At 37.8% G+C, this 21693-nt stretch overlaps 1 protein-coding gene across 1 annotated transcript; it reads left to right on the top strand.

The window, feature by feature from the left end:
- The first annotated feature begins 47 nt into the window (after positions 1 to 47).
- NSUN2 (NOP2/Sun RNA methyltransferase 2) lies at positions 48 to 18980 on the top strand. The gene is made up of 19 exons (XM_051798982.1): positions 48 to 275; positions 367 to 524; positions 748 to 852; positions 956 to 1061; positions 1685 to 1756; positions 4293 to 4377; positions 5131 to 5323; positions 5715 to 5789; positions 6886 to 7016; positions 9183 to 9256; positions 11918 to 12048; positions 12653 to 12749; positions 13869 to 14044; positions 14542 to 14634; positions 15023 to 15158; positions 16443 to 16523; positions 16751 to 16889; positions 17830 to 17869; positions 18424 to 18980. The coding sequence occupies exons 1-19, from the start codon at positions 189 to 191 to the stop codon at positions 18827 to 18829; spliced, it is 2385 nt and encodes a 794-aa protein (XP_051654942.1). The 5' UTR covers positions 48 to 188; the 3' UTR covers positions 18830 to 18980.
- The last annotated feature ends 2713 nt before the right edge of the window (positions 18981 to 21693 follow it).

Below are 21693 nucleotides of genomic sequence, written 5' to 3' on the forward strand. Positions count from 1 at the left end.
CCGGGAAGGGGCTCCAGGAATGGGTGGGCGTGTCCGCGCGTGCGCGCCAGTGGCGGGAGCACGTGGCGCGCGGCAGCTGCGCGGTCCCTCCGGCCCAACGGGAGCGGAGCGGGAGCGACCGTGGCCGTGGCCACCCTTCCTTCCCCACGGCGGGGCTAGTGTCGCGGCTCGGCCGCCGCCTGGCCGCCATGGGCCGGCGAGCGCGGGACCGCCGGCGGCAGCAGCAGCAGCAGCGGCAGGAGCGGGGCGGCGGCGGCGGCGCCGGGGACCAGGCGGTGAGAGCCGGGCCGAGGCGGGGCGGGGTGAAGAGCGGCGGACGGGGAGCGGCGGGACCGGCGGGCTAAGGGCGGCGGCGTGTTCCTTCAGGGTTGGGCCGGCGGCTACCCCGAGATCGTGAAGGAGAACGAGCTGTTCGAGCGGTACTACCAGGAGCTGGGCATCGTGCCCGCCGGCGAGTGGGACGCGTTCATGGCGGCGCTGCGGGAGCCGCTGCCCGCCACGCTGCGCATCACGGGCTACCGCAGGTAGGGCTGGGGCTGCTTCCCTGGGGACCTGCCCCGGGCACCGCGGGGGCGGGATGCTGTCCGGGAGAAGGGGTGCCTGAGCCAGCTGCTCCACTGGGACGCGTCCCCGCCCGCCGCAGGGGGGCTGGAACTAGGTGATCCTTAGGGGTCCCTTCCAGTGTAAACCATCCCGTGGTTCTGTGGTTCTCCATCCGGTGTCCCTCTGCACGTCTGTCGCATGCAGCCATGCCAAAGAGATTCTCCACTGCTTGAAGGAAAAATACTTCAGGGAGCTGCAGAACCTGGAGGTGGATGGTCAAAAAGTCGAGATGCCACAGTCGCTGAGCTGGTGAGTGGTCTGGAGGCGAGTTAAGGCACCCTTCCTGACATCCAGCCTGGTGTGTTGCTCTCTTTATTCTGCTTCTGCCCTTTTCCTGTCTCTTTTCCACAAGGTATCCGGAAGAGTTAGCCTGGCACACTAACTTGAGTAGAAAAATCTTACGCAAGTCCCCACAACTGGAAAAGTTTCATCAGTTTCTGGTTAGCGAGACAGAGTGTGTAAGTTTCGGATAGATCTTGATTTTTTTCTTTCATGTCCTGAGCAGTGCTTTATTGAATTACATTATGAGAGCATTAGACTTTACCTTTTCTCTCAAAAGTTGAGTAACTGAGAAGAATCTGGATTTTATGTTGCTGCTGACTGTGATTCATCCCACAACTCTTGTGCATAACCGCAGCTACACATATTTTTCCTAAATTAATTGCAGTTTTTTTGTGTTTGTTTGGCGATGCTAAAATGAGTCCCTGTAAAATAATTAGTTGCTGTTAGAAACCAGATGTTTAAATCTGGTAAAAAGTGCATGTGTGTGCATGACAAGACTTAGCTTAAGCGATGGGACTTTGTCACTTGGTTGAAGCCAGTTTCTCATCTCTTTTGAGCAGAAACTACATCTGTAGAATTAATACAATTGGAGTAAATATGCAATTATCAGAAAATACACTTGTGTGAATACTGTGATTGCTTTTTTTGTTAAATTCTAGTAAAATTTAAACCTAGATTTATAGTAGTGTGTTTCTGACTGCTTTCTTATTTTACTACATAGTGATTTAAAAATTTTATTGCAAAAGAAGTGCATTGTTTTGTGAATAAAAACAGATTGAATTTCTTTTTTCCTTTCAAGGGAAATATCAGTCGTCAGGAGGCTGTTAGTATGATCCCACCTCTGCTGCTTAACGTTAGCCCTCATCATAAGGTAACTAGAATATAATGTGTACTAAAGCTTTTTCCCTGAAGTTAGTTTGATTAAACTACACATCACAACAGCAGTATCAATGCTGATACACAGTTCTGTTTTGTGTTGGTGTGTTTTAGGCTTTCTGCACATCAACAGCAACACTCAACTAGTGTTCATATCACAAACACAGTGAACATCTGCTTTTTCAGCTGTATGTACTACCCTGTAAGAAACACTTAGGTTTTAAGTAGCTGCATAGTCTTATTTTCAAAGTGTAAATGTGTTCAGCTGCATTTGAGTTACATATTCATGTTTCAACGTGCTTTTAAAGTAAGATGACTGTTTTTAACTTCCTACTCTCCATCACACTGTGAACCAGATGTAATTTTCCAGATTCAAATGATAATGTTCTCTACCAGATAGATTTCACTCCTCTATGCCTTTTGAAGAAGTTGCAAATTTCTACTCTATAAATGTGTTAGGCAAAATAATTTGGGTGAATTGAAACACAGTACTGGTGATGGCTGAACGCTATAGGGTACTAACTTTAACGGAGGTGTCTAAGGAATGCCCATGATATTTTCCAATAGCAGACTGTAGGAATGGGGATATCTGGTAGCAAACTTTCTATTCTAACTTCTGTGATGTTTTCATACTTTATGCTTGCTTGCAGACTAAATCTGTCAGGTGGCCTTATTCTCTTGATCTCTTAAATTAGTTAGCTAGTTGCTTTGTTACCTTAAGCAGTCATGTTGTGTTCTTTCTTAAATTTTCATGGCATATCTTAAAATTTTAAGTTTTTCAAACTTCCGACATGTTTGTAACTACTTGTTTTTATATTAACATTACCTAGCATATGTAGTGTTTCATCTTATCTTCTGCTTTCACCCCAACCCAATGTATGTCACAGGACTGATGTGAGTCAAGGTCTTCTAATCTCTCTTAAGTGAATAATGAATTGAAAGACTCAGTCCTGATGTGTCACAGGTGCATTTTCAGTTTTGTCTGGAGTTGAACAGGTAGTGAACATGTTCAACTTAATGTAAAACACAAACTGTGGGAGTATTTTTACACACACATTGTATATGGTAAACTAGCAGTATACAGATTTTACATTGAATATTTAACTTGGGTGACTGTATTTCAGCAGGCATTTTCCAGAAATGAGTGTAAGATTTCACAGATGTGCTCATAAGTCAGGCTTAGAATAGATTCTTTATCCTGTCTTGTGCCAAGACAGCAAATAACTGCAACTCTTGTCATTTAGGATTTTTCTGGTCCTTAGTGTCTTAGCTTCTGATCTGCTTGTTATGACCAGAACTGCAGGTTACTTTTCATGCTTAACCAGCATGTTCTGTACATGATGTCTTATGTGCTGATTCCATTTTGTACAAGGATCAACTTAGTGACTGTCAAGCCTCTCCATATCTGTGTTCATTTTAAATCTATTTTTCACAATTTAGTTTTCCTCACCATCAGTTTGGTGGCAAGTTTTAGAGCACGTTTAGCCTTGTATATTCTTCATTATCTTTTCATATTACCTGCAAAACTAGAAAACAATAGCATCACAACTGTTACTTTAAAGAGCAGGTATGATGTCGTTGTACTGAGTGCGTTTCATGATGAGTTAGCACTTTACCAAGTGCTCTTTGGAGCTCTCTTTGCTTTTCTCTGGGGGCTGTCTTCTTGTTTAGTCTTGTTCATGCCAGGGTCTTGCATGAGGATCTGAGCAGATCCCTTCCCATCCTTTATCCTGTTGCATGATTTCATCTAATTTTTAACAGAGCCAAAGATCCGGGAGATAGACATGTGTTTCTGAAAATCTGTAACTAGGCAAGAGGAAAGACTCTAAGCTTCCTTACTTAAGAGTACAGTATTAAATATTAATTGATTTGCTGTGAAAGTGACTACAAATGACTTGATCACAAGCCAAGTTCCTGATGAACCAGGAAGGAGAAATGCACTAGAATTTAGGTGCTCATGTCTGTTGATGTTGGTGCTGTTCTGTTCAGCTGCCTCAGGGCAGTTAAAAAACTTCCCAAGTGCTTCTTCAAGAAAGAGAAACAAGAGATTATGCTGCCTTGATTTTTTGCATTAAAATGCAAATGTGTGGGGAGGGATAGCAACTCATTTTTATAAAATCTATATAATCAGCTGTCTCTGATTGATTTACTAATAGTTTAAAGAAGAGTACTACTTGCTCTTGATTGTAACTTTGCTCTCAATATGTGTGTGTATATGTAAAGTACCAGTTAACTTCAGTTGGAATTGCTGGTAAAAGGACCATACCCCTATATCTGTGTTCAGGTTCGTCTTTCAAATTCTATTTCATCTGATGTATTTGTTCCCTACAATGTAAAGTCCTTTTTATATTTTAGACTCTCAAAGGTAAAGCATACAAAGATCAGGACTGTACTTTGTTTTCAAATTGGTGTTCAGAACAATCAATTCTCTATGTGCAAAAATACTTAGTTTAAACAAGAACACATAGTAAATTTCTCGAGTACTTGAAAAATACAAAACAGGACTTTTTTTAACTTTCTGGTGTTTGTAGATTTTAGATATGTGTGCTGCACCTGGATCTAAGACGGCACAACTGATTGAAATGTTGCATGCAGACATGAATGTTCCTTTTCCCAGTAAGTCTGGAAAACTACTAAAAACTTTTGTGACTTGGAATTTCTGCTTTTTCTTGTAAAAGATAAAGGTTCCCCACCTTTGCTTTGAAACTTCATGGGCTTCCTTGACGTGAAGGAGAGAGATGAGTTATATATGTGTGTATATATATATCTCTATATATATCTTTGCAGTTCAGAGTACAGCACCTGTGATTAGAGCTTAATTCTTGTATATAAATGAGATTTACCTAGTAGATGGTGGCCCATGAGCCCCTGTGGTTTAGCGATATCCTGCAAACACTGGATTAAGCTGTTTTAGACTTAAAGTAGTTGTGATATTTATCTTCTTTGTAAGTTTCAGAATCTTTACTCTTGGTTAGATGCTCACAGAAAATACTGTCCACTGAAATATAAAGTTATGGGAGTGTGTGGATTCTTTCTGCATTCTACTGAAACTTTGCTGATGTAGAGAGTGGTGATAGTGGGGGTTTTCTCTGTTACAGGGGTTTTACTTTGAAAAGTTGAAGAGCCTTTGGCTGTGTCTTACTGCTGCTAGATGGAAGCTAGAACTCTTGAGACTATGGCACATCAGTTAAACTTCAACATACCTTTAAGTTATTTTATGCTCAGTAAGGGCTCCTCTATTCATGAGCAGCCTTTTAAGTAAAAATCTCTACTGGAAGGTTTATACAACTTTGAACATAAGGCAATAAACTATGTAAAATTACTTAGATGTTGAATAGTAAAGCATCTTCCCACTGTTTTATGTTCCAGAGGGTTTTGTAATTGCTAATGATGTCGACAACAAGCGCTGCTATTTGCTGGTTCATCAGGCTAAGAGATTAAACAGTCCGTGCATCATGGTGGTAAATCATGATGCCTCCAGCATTCCTAACCTACAAATAGATGTTGATGGAAGAAAAGAGATCCTCTTCTATGACAGGATTTTATGTGACGTCCCCTGCAGGTATCTGGCATGTAAACTTGAATACATGAATGTTACTGCACTAAGTGCCATGCTAAGTTTTTTTGTGTTACCAAATCATGCTTTTTGAGTTATGATTTATAGTAACTTCCAAAACAATCAAATGCCTTAAGTTGTCTTAGATGTGAGGCTACTGAATCAAGGTGAACTTTTTTCATTCCAAATGGTCATTAAATATGGTCAGTTAAAGGGCTTCAAATTTTGAACTTAAACTCAGGATACTGAAACACAAAGACAGTGAGGAAACAAAGAATACAGTGTTAGAAAACTAGTTAATGTGAGAGGACTGTAAAAATTATTCTGCTATAAATGACTTGGATATGAAAAGAGTTTTACACACAAATAATACAAATCTACTCAACCTCTGTTGCAGCGGAGATGGAACCATGAGGAAAAACATTGATGTGTGGAAGAAGTGGACAACACAAAACAGTTTGCAGCTCCACGGGTAAAAATGCTTGTTTTACACATCTGCACTTCTTTCATTTCTCTCTCTTCCTTTCCCCATATCTTCAACATCTGCATGCATTCACATGTTAATACATGACAAAGCAGAGACAAAGAAGACTCACTTTTCTCTCAAATCAAGAGCTTATGTGCTATTCAGAGGAAGTGTAAGGTTTTGGATGTGAATGGAGCATGTGAATCCAAATTGCTTGTATTCTTATGAATATCTGACATATTAATGTTCATTGAATTGATTTAGACAGGGTAGCTAATAAAGCCTAGGAAATTATTTGGTTGGGATTCTTAGCGTTCCAAATACTCTTGGAAAATACAATAACTTGTAAAATTTGCTCGTAATATTTTAAAGTCTTTAGGATAATAGACATACATAAACAATTTCAGTTACCTGAGGTTGATTTATGTTAACTGATGATGAATGAGTACTTAGGCTAGTGCGGGCACATGATAAAATGCAGATTGAAACACAGATGACAAAGCTTAGAACGTTTCACTGTGTATTTTTAACACACTGAGGGTGCCATTGATTACTGTGACTCAGCTGACCTATGACTGCTTGGTAATTCATTCATAGTTGCAGATTTTCTTTTAGTTGTAAGTGTGGAGGTAGGGGTCTAAGCTGTCATCCAGCTCAGTGATACCTTTCTCAGTGTTCCATTGCTACCTAAGATGTGTTGTTCGCAACATTTTTAATGGTCAGATTACTGCTCATTTTAACTCTGAATTTCTGAGAAGAGTCATGTTTTGGGGTGTTATTTTTCTAGTGTTGAGTACTTGATAATAAACTTGATGGGGCACTAGAAAGAACAAAATACAGAATGCTATGTTAAAAGCTATCCTGGATCATTGTTTATGTTTGACCTAATTGCTGTTCTAATTTAATAGGTGTAATTGTGAGTGTGTCTGCATTATAGACTGCACTAAGCTGATAAAGTTTGAAACTGACTTTAATTTGTGTACTGGTGACAGCTGTGGAACTCCCTAAGTACTGGCTTAGTCCATGGAGAGTTGTATGTCTGCAGTATAGCTTCTTTCGGGTTCCTGAATGACAGGTGGCTAGACCAAAAGTGTTCTGTTAGATTGCAGCTGAGAATTGCAACCCGTGGTGTTGAACAGCTGGCAGAAGGTGGGAGAATGGTGTATTCTACGTGTTCATTGAATCCTATCGAAAATGAAGCTGTGATCGCATCTCTGCTGGAAAAAAGTCAAGGTGAGAATGTGAGTTTGGATGGAGTACGGAACTTTTTTTTTCCCCTCAGCGCAAAAAAAAGATATGGGTGTTATGGTACTAGTGATAAGCTTAGCGTGGGTAATACGCTTCTAGTTTGCATCCTTTGACCCACATTTTGACATGATTGAAATTTTAATGTCTTTAAATTCATGGGTTTTTTTACATTTTTGACTTGCATATGATGGCCGAGGTAACAAAAGGTGGAAAAATTGAGACTGACTGAGAAGCTACACTGCATTACTTTGTGATAGTAGAGTTTAGTAGCCCATTTAGTAGCTGGTGGATCCTGTTTTTTCTGAATCAGTGGCCTGAAATTTGGAGATATCTAATGAAATTTGGCATGAAAATTTCCACTGGCTTTGTGTTAAATTGAGCCTTTTACAGAGCAGAAGCAACTGTATTGCTCCTGGACCTGAGCTTATTCTGGAAGTTGGTAACCTGTTTTGTGTAATGTCAGTATTCTGGCCAGTCAGTATTCTGGCCCCAAACTGTGCATGGAATTTCATTGTCTCAGAAACAGCAGTTTAGCTAAAGTGCTTGCAGATTAATTAGGAACTGACTATTTAATTTCCACTCAAATGACATTTTTATTTAGAGGTAGTTTCTTTGGTAGGCATGGATGTGTTTCCAGTATATTATATTAGGCTTGGCTTATTGAAGGTTGTAGTAAACCAATGTTAAAGTTAACGACTAGTTTGGATAGGGGCATGAAGCAGTATGGATGTTAACAGAGGCCAGCAATTGCAGTATCTGGGGCAAATTCAGTACTTGGAAAGAAGGGTCTTGACTGGCTGTTCCATTAAGATCTAGTCTTGGCCCAGTGGAGGTATTTTGAAGTGTACCTGGAGGCTATGATGTGTCCCCAACAAGTGAATGTTACCCTTGGAACTTGAACACAGGTGTAGCTAAAGAAGGGTGAGGTAGTGTAGTGGTCTGCAAGGGGCACTGGACCTCAAGAATTCACTGAGGTCAGTCCAGAAGATTGTTGGTGCTTTCTAAAGCAGTGTTAACTGCTACCTGTAGAGCAGATGAGACTGCTTTCCCCTTATGGCTGAGGGAGTAAGGAAAGGGCACTTTTGTACCATTTAGAAACTAATGGAAATTGTGCTACTTCTAATGGACTCTTTAGTGCCTTATCAGTCTAATGTAGTCTTGAGGCATCAGCTGAAGTAATGCTGTAGAGGGACAGGACTACTCAAAGGACGGATGCAAATATCAAGCTTAATCACATTTGAAATGTCATCTTTGAATTTGTCTATGAATTCACATATCACTTTTTCATTTATTTAAAAGATTTGCTTAAATGTCACTGTAAGAGTCAATGGTTAGTCATGTAGAAGTGGTTGATAAATTGTGTTCGGCATGAGGAAAAAGCCTACCTGACTGTTAAAAACTTAAGTATTCAGAATCACAAAAAAGAAATTTTAAAGTTATTAATCTCTGGAGAGATCACCTTTTTAAACAGTGAATTTTTATATCATTCTTTCTGGACTTGGGGCACTTTAAACCTTTAATTCAGTAGATTAAGTTATACTCTAATATCTCTTGTAGTAATTTGACATATTTTAGACACATAGTCTTTTGTCCTGTTACTTTGATAGTACTTACCTTACTGTTAAACAGTTTTTGGAATTTTCCTTTCAATTTAAAAAATAATAAATTCTCTTTCCTTTCACACTGGAATATATTGAGATGTTAAGTCCATAAAATGAAAACATAGCAGGCCTTTTAGAAGGCTTTGTTATCCCAAGAGTTATTCCCTGAAAAATACTTAAACAGTATGGTAAATTGAAATACTAAGTAAATGAGAATAAAAACTTAGATGATGACTTTGCCTAGAACACTGTTATTTAATGATAGAAGTCATAGAGCACTACTCTATGCAGTTGCTACAAAAAATATTGAACTGTTATATTTTGGTTAATTGATAAGTTGCAAACTTATATAGTTATTATTAACAGTTCTTACCATCTTTGTTAATTTACGTGATAGTAGCTGTATATCATTTTGTTTCTTGAAAGTTTTAAAAAACAGTGTTCTTAAAATGGTCTTAAAACTTGAAGGAAAACTATTTTCATAAAAGTTAATTAGCAACACAACTCTTCAATTCTATTTTCAAGACCATTTATATTCTTGGGATTTCAGGTGCCTTAGAACTTGCGGATGTCTCTTCTGAGTTACCAGGCTTGAAGAGGATGCCGGGAATTACAAAATGGAAGGTACTTAAACTGATAGTTTTTTGAAGTTCTTGGTCTGTGGTAGAGTGCTAAGTTAGGGAAATTTTGAAGTGTAGCATTTTACAATGTTAAGTTGAGCTGGATTAATGCCAGTGATTTGATGTTTAGGGGAGAGAGCTAAAAGTCTTTCTGATAGTAAGTTCTTGTCTCTTCGTCTGCTATTCTCTTACCTCTACCTTTCTTTGATCTCTCTCCTATACTTTAGTGTTATAATTCCCTTTCCTGTTGTGTGCATGTGGCCTGTAGATGGCAATATAATTTCAGCCGCTTTTAAAGTTATCCATTCTCCTCGGTCTTTAGAGTGTGTGAATGTTAGATTCTGCAGTTCTTCAGCTGGTCCATTTGAATCATTTGGAAGTAAAACCTGTGAAACCCATTAGGGAAATTAGCTATAAAGCCTGCAGTGATGTGACTAATCCTAAAATATTAATAGAATCCTGTATTTTGTTCTATGTCTTGTGTGACTTCAGATCTGAAAACAGACTAGTAGGGAAGGGCAAAAAAACCCGAAGCTGCTTCAGCTTCCTGTTAAGAGTATACTCAAGAAGAGTAGAAGGCCGTCCTGGTAGCAGGGAAAGAAACTGATTAAATTTTAGTTATGAGTGTATGCCTTTGCAGTGCCATTGCTTGTTCTGTCTTACCATCTCACTAGTCTCTTGCAATGACAGGCTGCAAGTTTATGGCTGTGTGCAGACTAATGAACAAGATATGTGGAATAAAGATTTGCTTATGTTCTGCCATTGGAAATCCAGCTGAGAAACTAGCTGATTTCCTTCTTCTTACAATTCCAAAAGTTTACACTATGCTTGTACCTGAAGAATAAATGTAAAATGCGTAACTGTGGCTCTGTAATCTTAATTTTACCTTTTTTTTGGGTTCTATGTAAAGCTACTATATATATGTGTTTATATATATAATGATCATTAAGAGTATATTGTATTCCCTGTTGCATTTATTTCTCTGCAGTTGAAATATAAATCTCCTAAACGTATTTTAGAAGCTAGGCTAATAAAATCTGTTGAAAGTTTGCAAGACTTTCTTCAGTCCTTATTTGCTTCTACTGTATTTTTGCAGACCCTATTGGCTAGCTTGTCATTGAATGTATTTTCTTGCTTTGGTACTGTTTTTACTTTTATTGCTGCTGTTCTTTTATTCCCTGGGGAAACATCTGTTCACTTGGGAGCTCTGTGACTGATTACATGGAATATTCTTGAGCATCAGTTGGCTGTAAATCTCTGGAAACAGCAACACAGAAATAGGGTTTTGTTTGAGGGACACTTAGGTGCTTAGAAGTAGCAATCAGTACTCCTGAAGCCAGATGATGAGTGAACTCCAGTGAATTATTTCAGTCTTGAAAGAAGAGACCTTTCTAACTCCAGATCTGATAATCTACAGCACTTTCACTCTGTGTTCTACCCTAGCACATGGCTAGTAAAATGTGCAGTGTGTTCTTTGGTGCTTTCTCATTGTACCAGTCACACCAGTCTACCAGTTAGGCTGATATGCCAAAACTGAACAGTGCAGGGCTGTTGGGCAGTTATTCTGGTAAATCCAAAATAGTTCTAGACTTGTTTGACCTACAGTTATTTATCAGTCCCATTGTTTGTTTTTTCTCAAGCTTCAGTTGTGACTTCCAAAGAAGTACAGTCTGTCTTGTCTCCATCTAGGACTATGACATGTAGCATATTTTGGCTTGAAATAATAATTCTGGAAGTGCAGTAATTTCTATTTCAAGAATGTGCAAATGCACAATATTTTATGATCAGATGTGATCTAATCAGTGGCTGAGAAATGCCACACTTCATGATGCTGAAATCTGTGTTCTAAAGTTCTTAGGGAAATGGTAATCTAGGTAAATATTACATTTCTGCTTCCAGTAGAACACTAATTTAAACTTTCTTAAACTTTCAAGACAATCACAGTGGGATGTATGAAACCACTTCATCATACTTGCCAGTCCTGAAGTCACCATCTCTGCAACTTCTTTATTTTATTTTGTTGCCTTAATGACAAAAATGGACCTTCATTTCAGATATTAACTTTTTGCATTTGCCCCATGTGTACCCAGATGTGAACTTCCTTACAGCTGATACAAAACCAGGCATCTAGAGCTCTGAAGTGAGATTTTCCCTGACTTATTTTTTCACTTTGGTTTTCTTTCTTAAAGAGCATTCAGAATGCCTTCCTACAAGATTTGTGGCTCTAACCTTCTGCTTGTATCTCAACAGTCCATCAAAAGCTTTGACTTCTAGCCAGAATGAGGTGATGTTAGGTCTACGCAGTGTAAAAGTGGATTTACAGATGTGTTCTGAGTTCTGGGTCAAGTTACAGACACTAGAAAATTAATGAGAGACATGGTTCTTCAGCAGCTTTCCTTGAAAACATCTCTATCAATGACCTATGCACGCCTGTGTCGTGGGGCTCTATGATTACCAAGCTGTTGTATTGCACTCTTGCATCTTTCTTACATAATGAAATTGGGATTCCTCGGTTCTAATCTCTACTGGACAGCAGTAGTCCTTTTCTATACCAGAAAATAATTTCTCTTTTTGGCATCGAAACCTTGGTTTGGAAGTGTTATAATTAAAATTTATAAAATGGTGACCTATGTTCTTTACAGTATTTATACTTCTTCCTTTGAAGGTAATGCTGAAAGATGGACAGTGGTTTGAAGAGTGGAAAGATGTGCCTTCAAATAGACAAACACAAATACGTCCCACTATGTTTCCAGTAAAAGATGAAGAGAAGCTAAAGGCAATGAATCTAGAGCGTTGGTAAGTTTTCCCAGAGTAGATCTTATGAGGATTTTTATGATTAACATGTATGATGGTGGGCAAATTATAATTAGGTCGGATTAGGAATGTATTGCAGTATAGACCTGTTTGAATAGGTCTGAGTATATTTTGATTGCTTCCTATGTAATGGCAGTAGACTATTTAAAGTCCAGTGAATTCAGAGAAATTATTGCATGTTGCTTCTGAGGAATAACTACTCACACAAAGAGGTCTAATTCTTTGCATCCAGTAGAGATGCATAGCCAAAATTACTGGAAAAGTATGTAAAACTTCAACATTTTAACAGTGTGATTTACTTGCTATGAAAGGCTTTCCATAGCTATTCTAAAAATATTGTTTAGAAATGAGTCATTAAAGCTCGGATGTGAACTGTGAAATGAATGTGTTGCACTGATGCAAGTAATTTTGCCAGAATGCTCTACTTTAGATCCTGTTTCTAGTTTGATAAATTAAATCTGCACAATCCTACTAGGAATACTTAGCCTATCCTGAAAATGATTATAAATGTGACACTTCTAGTATTTTGTGAGAGCCTGAATGCAGACATGAATACACTTCAACATTTTTTTTCTTTTCTCTCTAGTCTTAGGATATTGCCACATCACCAGAACACAGGCGGTTTCTTTGTGGCTGTGTTAATAAAAAAGTCTCCCATGCCATGGAATAAACGTCAGCCTAAGGTAACTTTTTCTAAAACATCTAAAATGTTAATTATTAATAATGTTTCAGATTTTTTTTTAAATATTACACATAATAGAAAACATACTATAACTATTTTGTATCTGCCTTTCAGTTATAGCTCAGTGTGTCAGTTAAGAATAAATTCCTAAATCCCTTAAGTACTTAAAAAAAAATGACAACTTCTAAAATAGAAAAAAAGAGAGGGGATTTTGAAATTATAATAAAATAGTAAGATAAAGCTTGAACCTAAAATTAAGACTTTGAAAGAATTACAGAAGCAGATTATATTAGATTGCTAAAGCTGTCAGTTCCTTCAGTGTGTGTGGTCCCCCTGCTGAAGGCTTTTTTCTGCTGTGTTGTAAGCTGATTCTGATTTCAGTTTATCTTACTCTGTGGCTGGTTGCTCAGGGGTGATTCACTAACAGATTAGTCTAGCAGATCAGCAGCAGGGGGAGTGGATGTAAAACTGTTAGGAGCAGCAGCTTCAGCCATCTGACTTTAATCCATTTGTTGTCAATTGTCTTTAAAATCCTGTCAACAGGATTTTAAGTTGGCGTGATTTATTTGATCTCTTAGATTGTCACGTCTATGAGAAAAACGTCTTGTGTGAATAAGCTCCTTTAGATGTTTTTGTTAATTTGATTTGCTTAATTAGAACAGCTTACGAGTAAAATGTATGTGGCTATAGGGAAGAAGCATTTATTCAGAAGCAAGTGTCATCTAAGTAGTTTATTCTGTTCTAAGTTGAACATTGTAGCACTCTCCTGGAAGGTGTGCAGCAGCAGGATGCATGTGTCACTTTGAGTGCTAGGAGGAAAACAGCAGAGCCTGTCTTAAAGTAGTCTTCTCTGAGTGCTTGAACGTGATTTTGTAAATGGTACAAAAATAACTTTCTTGGACAGTTGGTACGAAACTGTCCAGATGAGTACTAGAGGTAAATGCAATTTATATAGTGGTATCTTGATCTAGTAATCAGATTAACTCTCTGAATGGATCTGTTTAAGCACTTGCATACAAATTGACAAGAATTAAGCACACACAAAGAGAGAACATAGGTGCCTTCTGTTACAAGTTAAGATTCTACTTTGCTTTGTTGAAAGTAATTTAATCTGAAATAGGTTCATCAGAAGTTACCACAAAGAATAGGAGATACTGAAGTGACAGCGACTAATTCAGATAATGGGTCTGACTGTATTACTGAAGAACCAATACTTGCTGAAAATGAAGAGTCTAAGAAAATGGAAGGATTGCAGAATTTGGGCACTGAGCAAAGCAAAAAGGAAGGAGTATGTGGGTAAGTATTTGTCCTGTGACAGCTTTGTAATTGCTGAGTATTCTATAGTTCTTTTGTTACTGGACTCATTTAGAAGTCGATCAAGAAGAATTAATGAATTCATTCAGTTGTCCTGCATTTCCATGTTTTCTGTCTTGTATTTCAGCAAGTTTGGAAACTAACCAGTTTTCTTATTAACATTTGCAAAGTCTCTGCTAAGGAAAAAAAACTTTCAGAACTTAACATTTGGAAGATCTTTATTGTCTTCACAATCACTGTCAGAAATCTCTGTTTACTTGGTTTTGTGGTTTCTGTTTTAAAGCACTTCTTTTGCATCCTCATTTTAAGAAGTTATATTGTGGGTAGTGTTGTCCTAGTGAAGCATGGGAAAATGCCCATATTCTGTTTGGCATACTGTTGTTACCACAAAGCAAGTGTTGAGTAAATGAACTGAATATACTGATTTGAAGCCGAGTACTTTTACTAAAATTGACAGTGTAATGTTATTTTCTTTTTAGACCACCACCATCTAAAAAAATGAAGTTGTTTGGTTTTAAAGAAGACCCTTTTGTCTTTCTCCCTGAAGATGATCCATTGTTCCTTCCTATCCAGTAAGAAAAAAATGTTTCTGGTTTGGCAGTAAGATTCCTAGTAATTTGGGAATATTAGTAGTTCAGTTCATCACAAAAGATGGGTCTGGTTGATCATGTGTAAAGATTTTTGCCTAATTTTACATCAGGGGCTCCTCTCCTCAACATTTAAACACTTCTTAAATGAAAATAACCAACTGGAGTTTGCACTGGAAATTTTCAAGTATATCTTGGTGTCTATGACAGCTTGTCTTTTCTGATGTCATACAGCTTAGAAAGTCTAATCTTTGTGTTCTGGAGCCAAAGTGCTAAGTGTTTGCAGAGATAGCCAGAGGAAGTGGGCTAACCCGTGCATTTTGAGTATGTGATTTCATTGCTCAGTTAATCAAAGCAAGCATTATGGCTACAGGAAGTTTTATGCATTGGACCCATCATTTCCCAAGATGAATTTACTGACTCGAACTCAAGAAGGAAAGAAGAGACAGCTGTACATGGTTTCTAAGGAGCTAAGGAATGTGCTTCTGAACAACAGTGAGAAGATGAAGGTACGGTTCGTCTCCAGGTTTTCACAAGGGAGGTTATGAGCATTAGTGGGTATCTCCTTGAACTTTATCGCCAAGCTTGCTGTTTATATAGAGCATTAGCCCTCTTGACAGGCTTTTTTTTAGTCTGGATTAGTGTTTTCCTCTCCATCCCTCCTCTATTAGAGGTGAAGATTTGACTCTGAGAGGTAAATAACAGCCTTCAGGATTAAAATTGGTAAATTTTCGGTGGATGAAAGGGAACTTAAAAGTAAAGAGAGGGAATATATATAACTACTCTGTGTGTACCATTGTGTACTGCATTTTTATGCAGTCTTCAGGTAACTTCACAAGTTTACATTGATGCTGTTGTATTTATGAACCCCTTAATTATAAAATTATTAAGAGCTCTGAAAGCCTACCAAAAATAAGATACCTTCAGCTGAATTATTAGCTGGCTGCATTATATGAGGACACTGTTTTGAAGTACTTTCAACAACTGAACATTTTGAAAGGTTGTTAAGCTGAATGATTATGGAATAATAAAGTTTTGTGAATTAGAGGGGAAAAAATGTTTTTATAGGATTCCCTATGGTAAATGTCTTGCAAATGCTAAAGACTTGTCTTTCAAGTCATTGAGTGATTTAAGTTGGAATGAGGTCATCTAGTCCAGCTTCCTTCTTGCATCAAAGAGAGCTGACTTCAAAGCTAGATCAGATACAGTCTGGGTCCAGTCAGATCTTGAAAATTGCTGAGGATATTCAGTACATCTTTACAACAGATCGTTAAGATGGATAAATAATTATTCTTTTATCCCCCATGCAGGAAATGGCTACACAATTGACAAAATTTTAAGAAATTGGTGCACCGCGTCAGGTAGTGAGACTTTGAGTACCACAAAGGATATAGTGTCCTAATATTAATGCCATGTACATTTTTTATTGTCCTTGCTTGACTTTCCGAAAATCACACAGAAAATTCTTACTCAAACTAAAATAAAAATTAGATATTAATAGTTCATTGCCCTAATTTTAAAACTACCACTTCCTCACACTGTTCAGTTTTCAATATGGAAAGGAGTAAAAGGCGTTTTATGTTGATAGGGCACTACATTTCTGTAGTGGGAGATCCTTTTTCCCTTGGATGAATTTTCACATTAATTCATCGTCCAATGCGAATGAACAAACATTACAGCAGAATTATCCCTTCTTCCTCCTTTTAGTCAAACAGTTGATGAAAAACAAAGTTCAGAGTGGTAATTTAGAATTTATGCTCCTTAATGACGCTTATTGGCCTTGCTGTTTGCAGGTTATTAACACAGGGATAAAAGTCTGGTCTCGCAACAGTGATGGTGAACAGTTTGGATGTGCATTCCGATTAGCACAAGAGGTAATTACGTAGCATTGTATTTTCCGAGGAGGTATTTTGGTTTCCTCTGGAGCCTATAACACAGCTGGCATTAACTTTGTCAGATTAGTGACAATTTGCATTTTCAGTATGGTTTAAAATGTGAAAATTGTTTTCTAATATTAGGTAAAGGACATACTATTTTTAACGCTTTTCCTTCACAAAGCAAAAGTTGCATTTTGAAATAATTGTATTTATTTATTAAACAGGGAATTTATACTCTGTACCCATTCATTAATGCGAGGATTATAAATGTTTGCATAGAAGATGTTAAAATTCTGCTAACCCAGGAAAATCCATTCTTAACTAAATTTAGCAGTGAAACACAGAAGAAAGTCAAAGACATGGGTAAGTCTTATAATTTGTTTTGTGACAAAATTATTTTTATACGTTACACAGAGGACTGTGAAAATCCTGTGACGTAAACTGTGTTTGCTAAAAATTTTGACTAAATTTATCTTGAATATACTTGTTAGGTAAGTAAGCATTACTGAAACCTAGTGCGCTACTAGAAATTTCAGTCCTTTTTGGTTGCAGCCTTTAAGATTTATGAGCTTCAGAGAACAGAAGAGTTGCCAGACTTGTGACTTCTGTGAAGCAGTGCCGTGAGGCCGCATTTAAAATATCTGATGAACAAAGATTTTAGATACGCTTCTGATCTTTATGCCTGTTAATGCTCCAGCTGAAACTTTGTCATCTGCAGTTGCATGTCACGATCTTATGTATCAAATATAGTTATTCAGATTCTGTTTTGTTAAATATGAGCAGCAATGTCTACTCGTATTAAATTTTTATTTCCTCTTCACTAGATGCTTGAAGAAATGAAGATGAGTTTTCAGCCTTTTATTTATGTTGTTTTATTTTCAACTCATTGCTGATCCTTGTTCTTCAGTATTTGATGAGACAAAATGGGATGAAAAATTTTTCTAAAGTTCGAGCTGGCATACTCTTATGTTCATTTTAATTAAGTAGAAGTTCCTTGCTAGGTTCACTGAGTAAATTAATCCATTATGTGGGTTTTGTATTTTAATTTGTTTGTTTGGCATTTGGAGGAGACAGGCTTGGCAGTTGCTTCTGTAACTATAGAAATACATCGGTCTGAAAAAAAGGGAATAAAACCTGGTATTGTCTATAGTTCAGTGTATTGATGTAGATAACTGCTAGCCATCTCATGCTGTGTGACTGTCTGAAAACTTGTTTTCTTGAACATTTTCAGATGACAATCACTTAACATTGTACCAAGTAACACATGTTTTGTTTTTGTTTTCCCCACCCTCCCTCCCTGCAGCAATGGGAAGTGTAGTTCTGAAGTATGACCCGAACCCTGAGTAAGTAGATGTGTTGCTTTCCACTTATGCACTTTAAAGACTTGCACAAGAATTTATTCTCACTCAGCAAAAACAGAAGTAGAGGCATAGAGATGCAATGAGGTCAACAGTAAAGCCAGATAGGATACAGAGACTGACAGAGAAGCTGTCTTGCCTGTGTATTCTTAAAACAAGTGTACTATGTAGCTTTATAAAGGAGACCTGATAGTTCTGCCAGACATCCACAGTTCACTGCATGTGATTTATTTGTTTGATTCCCTGTAAAGTTCAGCACTGGAATGGAAAATATTACTTTTCATTGTTTCTTTGTGTGGACAAAGTACCTTTTGTGGACAAAACTCTTGAGAACTTCTTAAATATAAGCTTTCATCTTGCTTGTATTAGTTCTGAAACCAGAGGCAGAAAATTATTTTGTTTGAGAAATTTAATAGCATTGAGCTGTTTTTTTGGTTTTTTTTTTGTCTTGTGCACTTATTTATTGGGGTATGGCTATAAAATGATGTTTTGAAGATTAACTTTCTCATAATTGACTGAAAGTAACTACTTGTTTGTAGAAAACCTGATGATCTTCAGTGTCCAATAGTGCTGTGTGGTTGGCAAGGAAAGACGTCACTCCGTGCCTTTGTGCCCAAGAATGAGAGACTTCATTACCTGAGGATGATGGGAGTTGAAGTGTTTAAAGCAAAGAAGAAAGAGGAGGAATTGGAAAACAAAACTGAGGAAGAAGTTCGACATAAGCTGGCGCAAACAGAGGATGGAATGGATGTGGAAGATAAAGAACACGATTTAGTCACAAAAATGGAAGCAGAAATAGGTGAAGAATCTTCCCAGAGTCCTGTGGAAAGCAGTGCTATGGAAACAGAAAATAAAACTGAGGATTTAGATCAATCCAGTAAAAATGCCACCACTCACATAAGCAAGGAAAGCAAAGGCACGGATACAAGTACTGTGAAAGATTAGGTTTCTTTTGTATTGCTTGGTAGCTTCCACGAGGCTCGTATACAACTTTTGCTTTTAGCATGAAACTGTATTTTAAAATTTCGGTTGGAATGGGATGTTCCTCTTTTGAAGTTTCACCTATTTTATATTTTAAATGAAAGCTGTAAAGAGATTTCGAGTGTGTCTTCTTTTTACCATTTTAAACTCCCTACTAGTGGTGGGTTTGCGTGTCTGTTGCTGGCAAAGGACCAGCACCAGTAAAATCTAAAGCCCATATTTTAAATGGAACAAATGGACTGCCTGTGTAACTAGTCAATTCCTTCACAAGAAAAGCCTGGAATTTCATTCAAAGTACATAAGTTCCAAAAAAAATTATTACCCCACCTACACCCAATCCGATTACTACTTCTGCAGGCTCTTTAATGGATAAGAGAATCAGCATGAGTATGCATACAAATGTGCATGTGGCATATCTGGCTACTAGTCTGGTTAACAGTTGTTCAAAACAAAACCATATACAGCATCCTGGAAAAAAAAAAGCAGAATGCATTTTGCTGGAGACTGATGTCTGAGATTCTTCTTGAGAGTGATTAATTGCTTGACAGACACAACTAGTAAATGTCGTTAACTAGATCTTCAGGTGTGCTGAACATGCCTTGAACTCCTCTCTTGAAATGTGCCTGGTAAGAATCTGTGACCACCCTCCGGATCTGCTGGGGGTCGTCTGTTTCTCTGTCAGTTTTTCAAGCGAGAGTCATATCTGCTTTTTCCAAGATACTTGTTTATAGCTGAAGTAATAGTTTAAAAAAAATGTGGTGGTATATATGTTGTATAGTAGATGTTTACAAGAGGTTATGTAGGCTCAAAAGGTTAATTACTTAATCTGACTAGGAAAAAAAAAAGGTTGGCTACCTCAGAATCTTCAAATATAAATTCCATCCTTTGTGGATTAGTTTCAGCGGTACTCTCTGCTTGTATCAAGTTGACCTGAAAGGAAAGTGACCAGTGGTACAAGGTACTATCCTCCTCTAGAGCCATCGTGATGCAAATACTTGTTTTGCTTGTCAAAATGAATTTTACCATGTGTAGTTTTACTGATGGAGTCCTAATGTGGCTTAGATGCATTTGCTGTACCTTGCTACAACAGACTTTCTGATGCTTGCCCTTGAACTACTTCATCAAAGGGAGTATTCTTGAGGGACAGACATAAAAGTGAAATAATGCTGTGTCCTCTGATGAGATATTAGTCTCATGCAGTGAAGAACCATTGGCAGGACTCATTTTCCTCATGAGAGTCCATAAAATAGGTTAATAAAAAATGAGTTCTTGCCCTTGTATTTTGCTAAGGTTTGAGTTTGTTCTTTGAATTGGGAACTGTGATGGGCCAGGTTCTTTTTGGGCAGCTCCTTAGGCTGAAGAGCAGCATAGCGGAATTTTCTTTTGAATGGATGTGTATGTAAAGTATAATTTTTAACTCTTAAAGTATATGAGGAAAAAAATTCTAGCAACTTTTAACTTCAAGCATGAAACATTTTTGTGTCTTTGCATTTATTCTGACATATTGAAATGGAAGAAGGGTAGAAGACCAGTGTCGTTTTTTTAAGTCCTCATTGTAGTCTGCAGTGCTCAGCCCTGAGGATGTTTTGAATCCATCTAATCTTTATGCTCTGATGATCTGTATAAATTATCAAAAGGTCAAGTATTAAAACTTATGTGAAGAAACTAAAATTTGTTTTTAATTATGCCTGCTGTTACTGTATCAACTGATGTTCCTGAGCAGCAGTTTAAGCTTCCTTTCAGTCAGTGACTCGGCTAATATGAGTTTATTACAAGTTAAGCTGATAAGAATACTTGTTGATACAGACAATCCAAACAATTAAATCAGCAGAAAGCAAACTAGAAAATTAACAGTCCTGATCATTATTTTTGACTGAGCTTACCACTGGCAGACTAAAATGAGAGTAGGAAGCTTTTATCTGGGTGCTAAAGAAAAGTAGGTTCTTCAATCATAAACTGACTGAAATTGGGTATAACTTAGACTTGTAATAGACTAAGAGCCTACATCTGCATCATTTTAAATCTTCTGAGTAGTCCCATTTTCCTTCCTTATCCATGAAACTTTGCTTTGCTCTTGGTTTCTTGGAGGTTTTTTTTTCCTGTCAAGTGCAGGAGGGAGATTTCAGCCAAGAAACTCAGGGTCTAATTTTCTTGTGCTATTCAGCAGTTTTACTCTGTATCTCCAACCAAATCCAGGGATTGCAGATTTATTGGTTTGGGGTTTTTTTAATAGTATGAGTTTGTTTGCACCAGTTGCTCTGTCCCAGTTACTCTTACCTTGATAGCCAGAAAGGAAGATGCCCAAAACTGTCTGGGTAGTGGCTGAAAACACTGTCCTAACTTCCCAGGCTGGGAACCTGATGAAATGGAGTGTGTTTTGTTTGTCTGTCTCTGCTGAGCTCTGTGCTACTGCAAGTCTGATGCTCAGGTGGCCGAATTTCTACTCTGGTGATTTTGAATGTGGATTGCTGCAAATAATTTAAAAGGAAGACAGAAGCGATGTGCAGTCATGGTAAGTCTGAAAATGCAAAAGTCTTAAGTTTAAAGTTATTATGCAGTCCATCCTTGTAAGTAGTCCCTATTAAATGTTGTGAGATTTCTTTAGTTAACATCGCTGGTTTTTAGAAACACAGGATGTTTCTAAACTGGTGCACTGATGGCAGGGGGGTTTATCTGTGATAGAGGGGAAAATTGAAAAAAACTCATGCTTCTAAATGAATAGTCTGATGATGTTCTGCTCAGAGATGTCCTCAGGAGCAACTAGAAAATCTGTTGACTGAAAAACCTAGAAAGATAAAGAGGGAATGCACATGGAATGCTTTTCTTCA

This window comes from Manacus candei, unplaced genomic scaffold (assembly GCF_025592945.1).
Source record: "Manacus candei isolate 608988 ecotype Guabito, Panama unplaced genomic scaffold, ASM2559294v1 h1tg000049l, whole genome shotgun sequence".
Lineage (NCBI taxonomy): Eukaryota > Metazoa > Chordata > Aves > Passeriformes > Pipridae > Manacus > Manacus candei.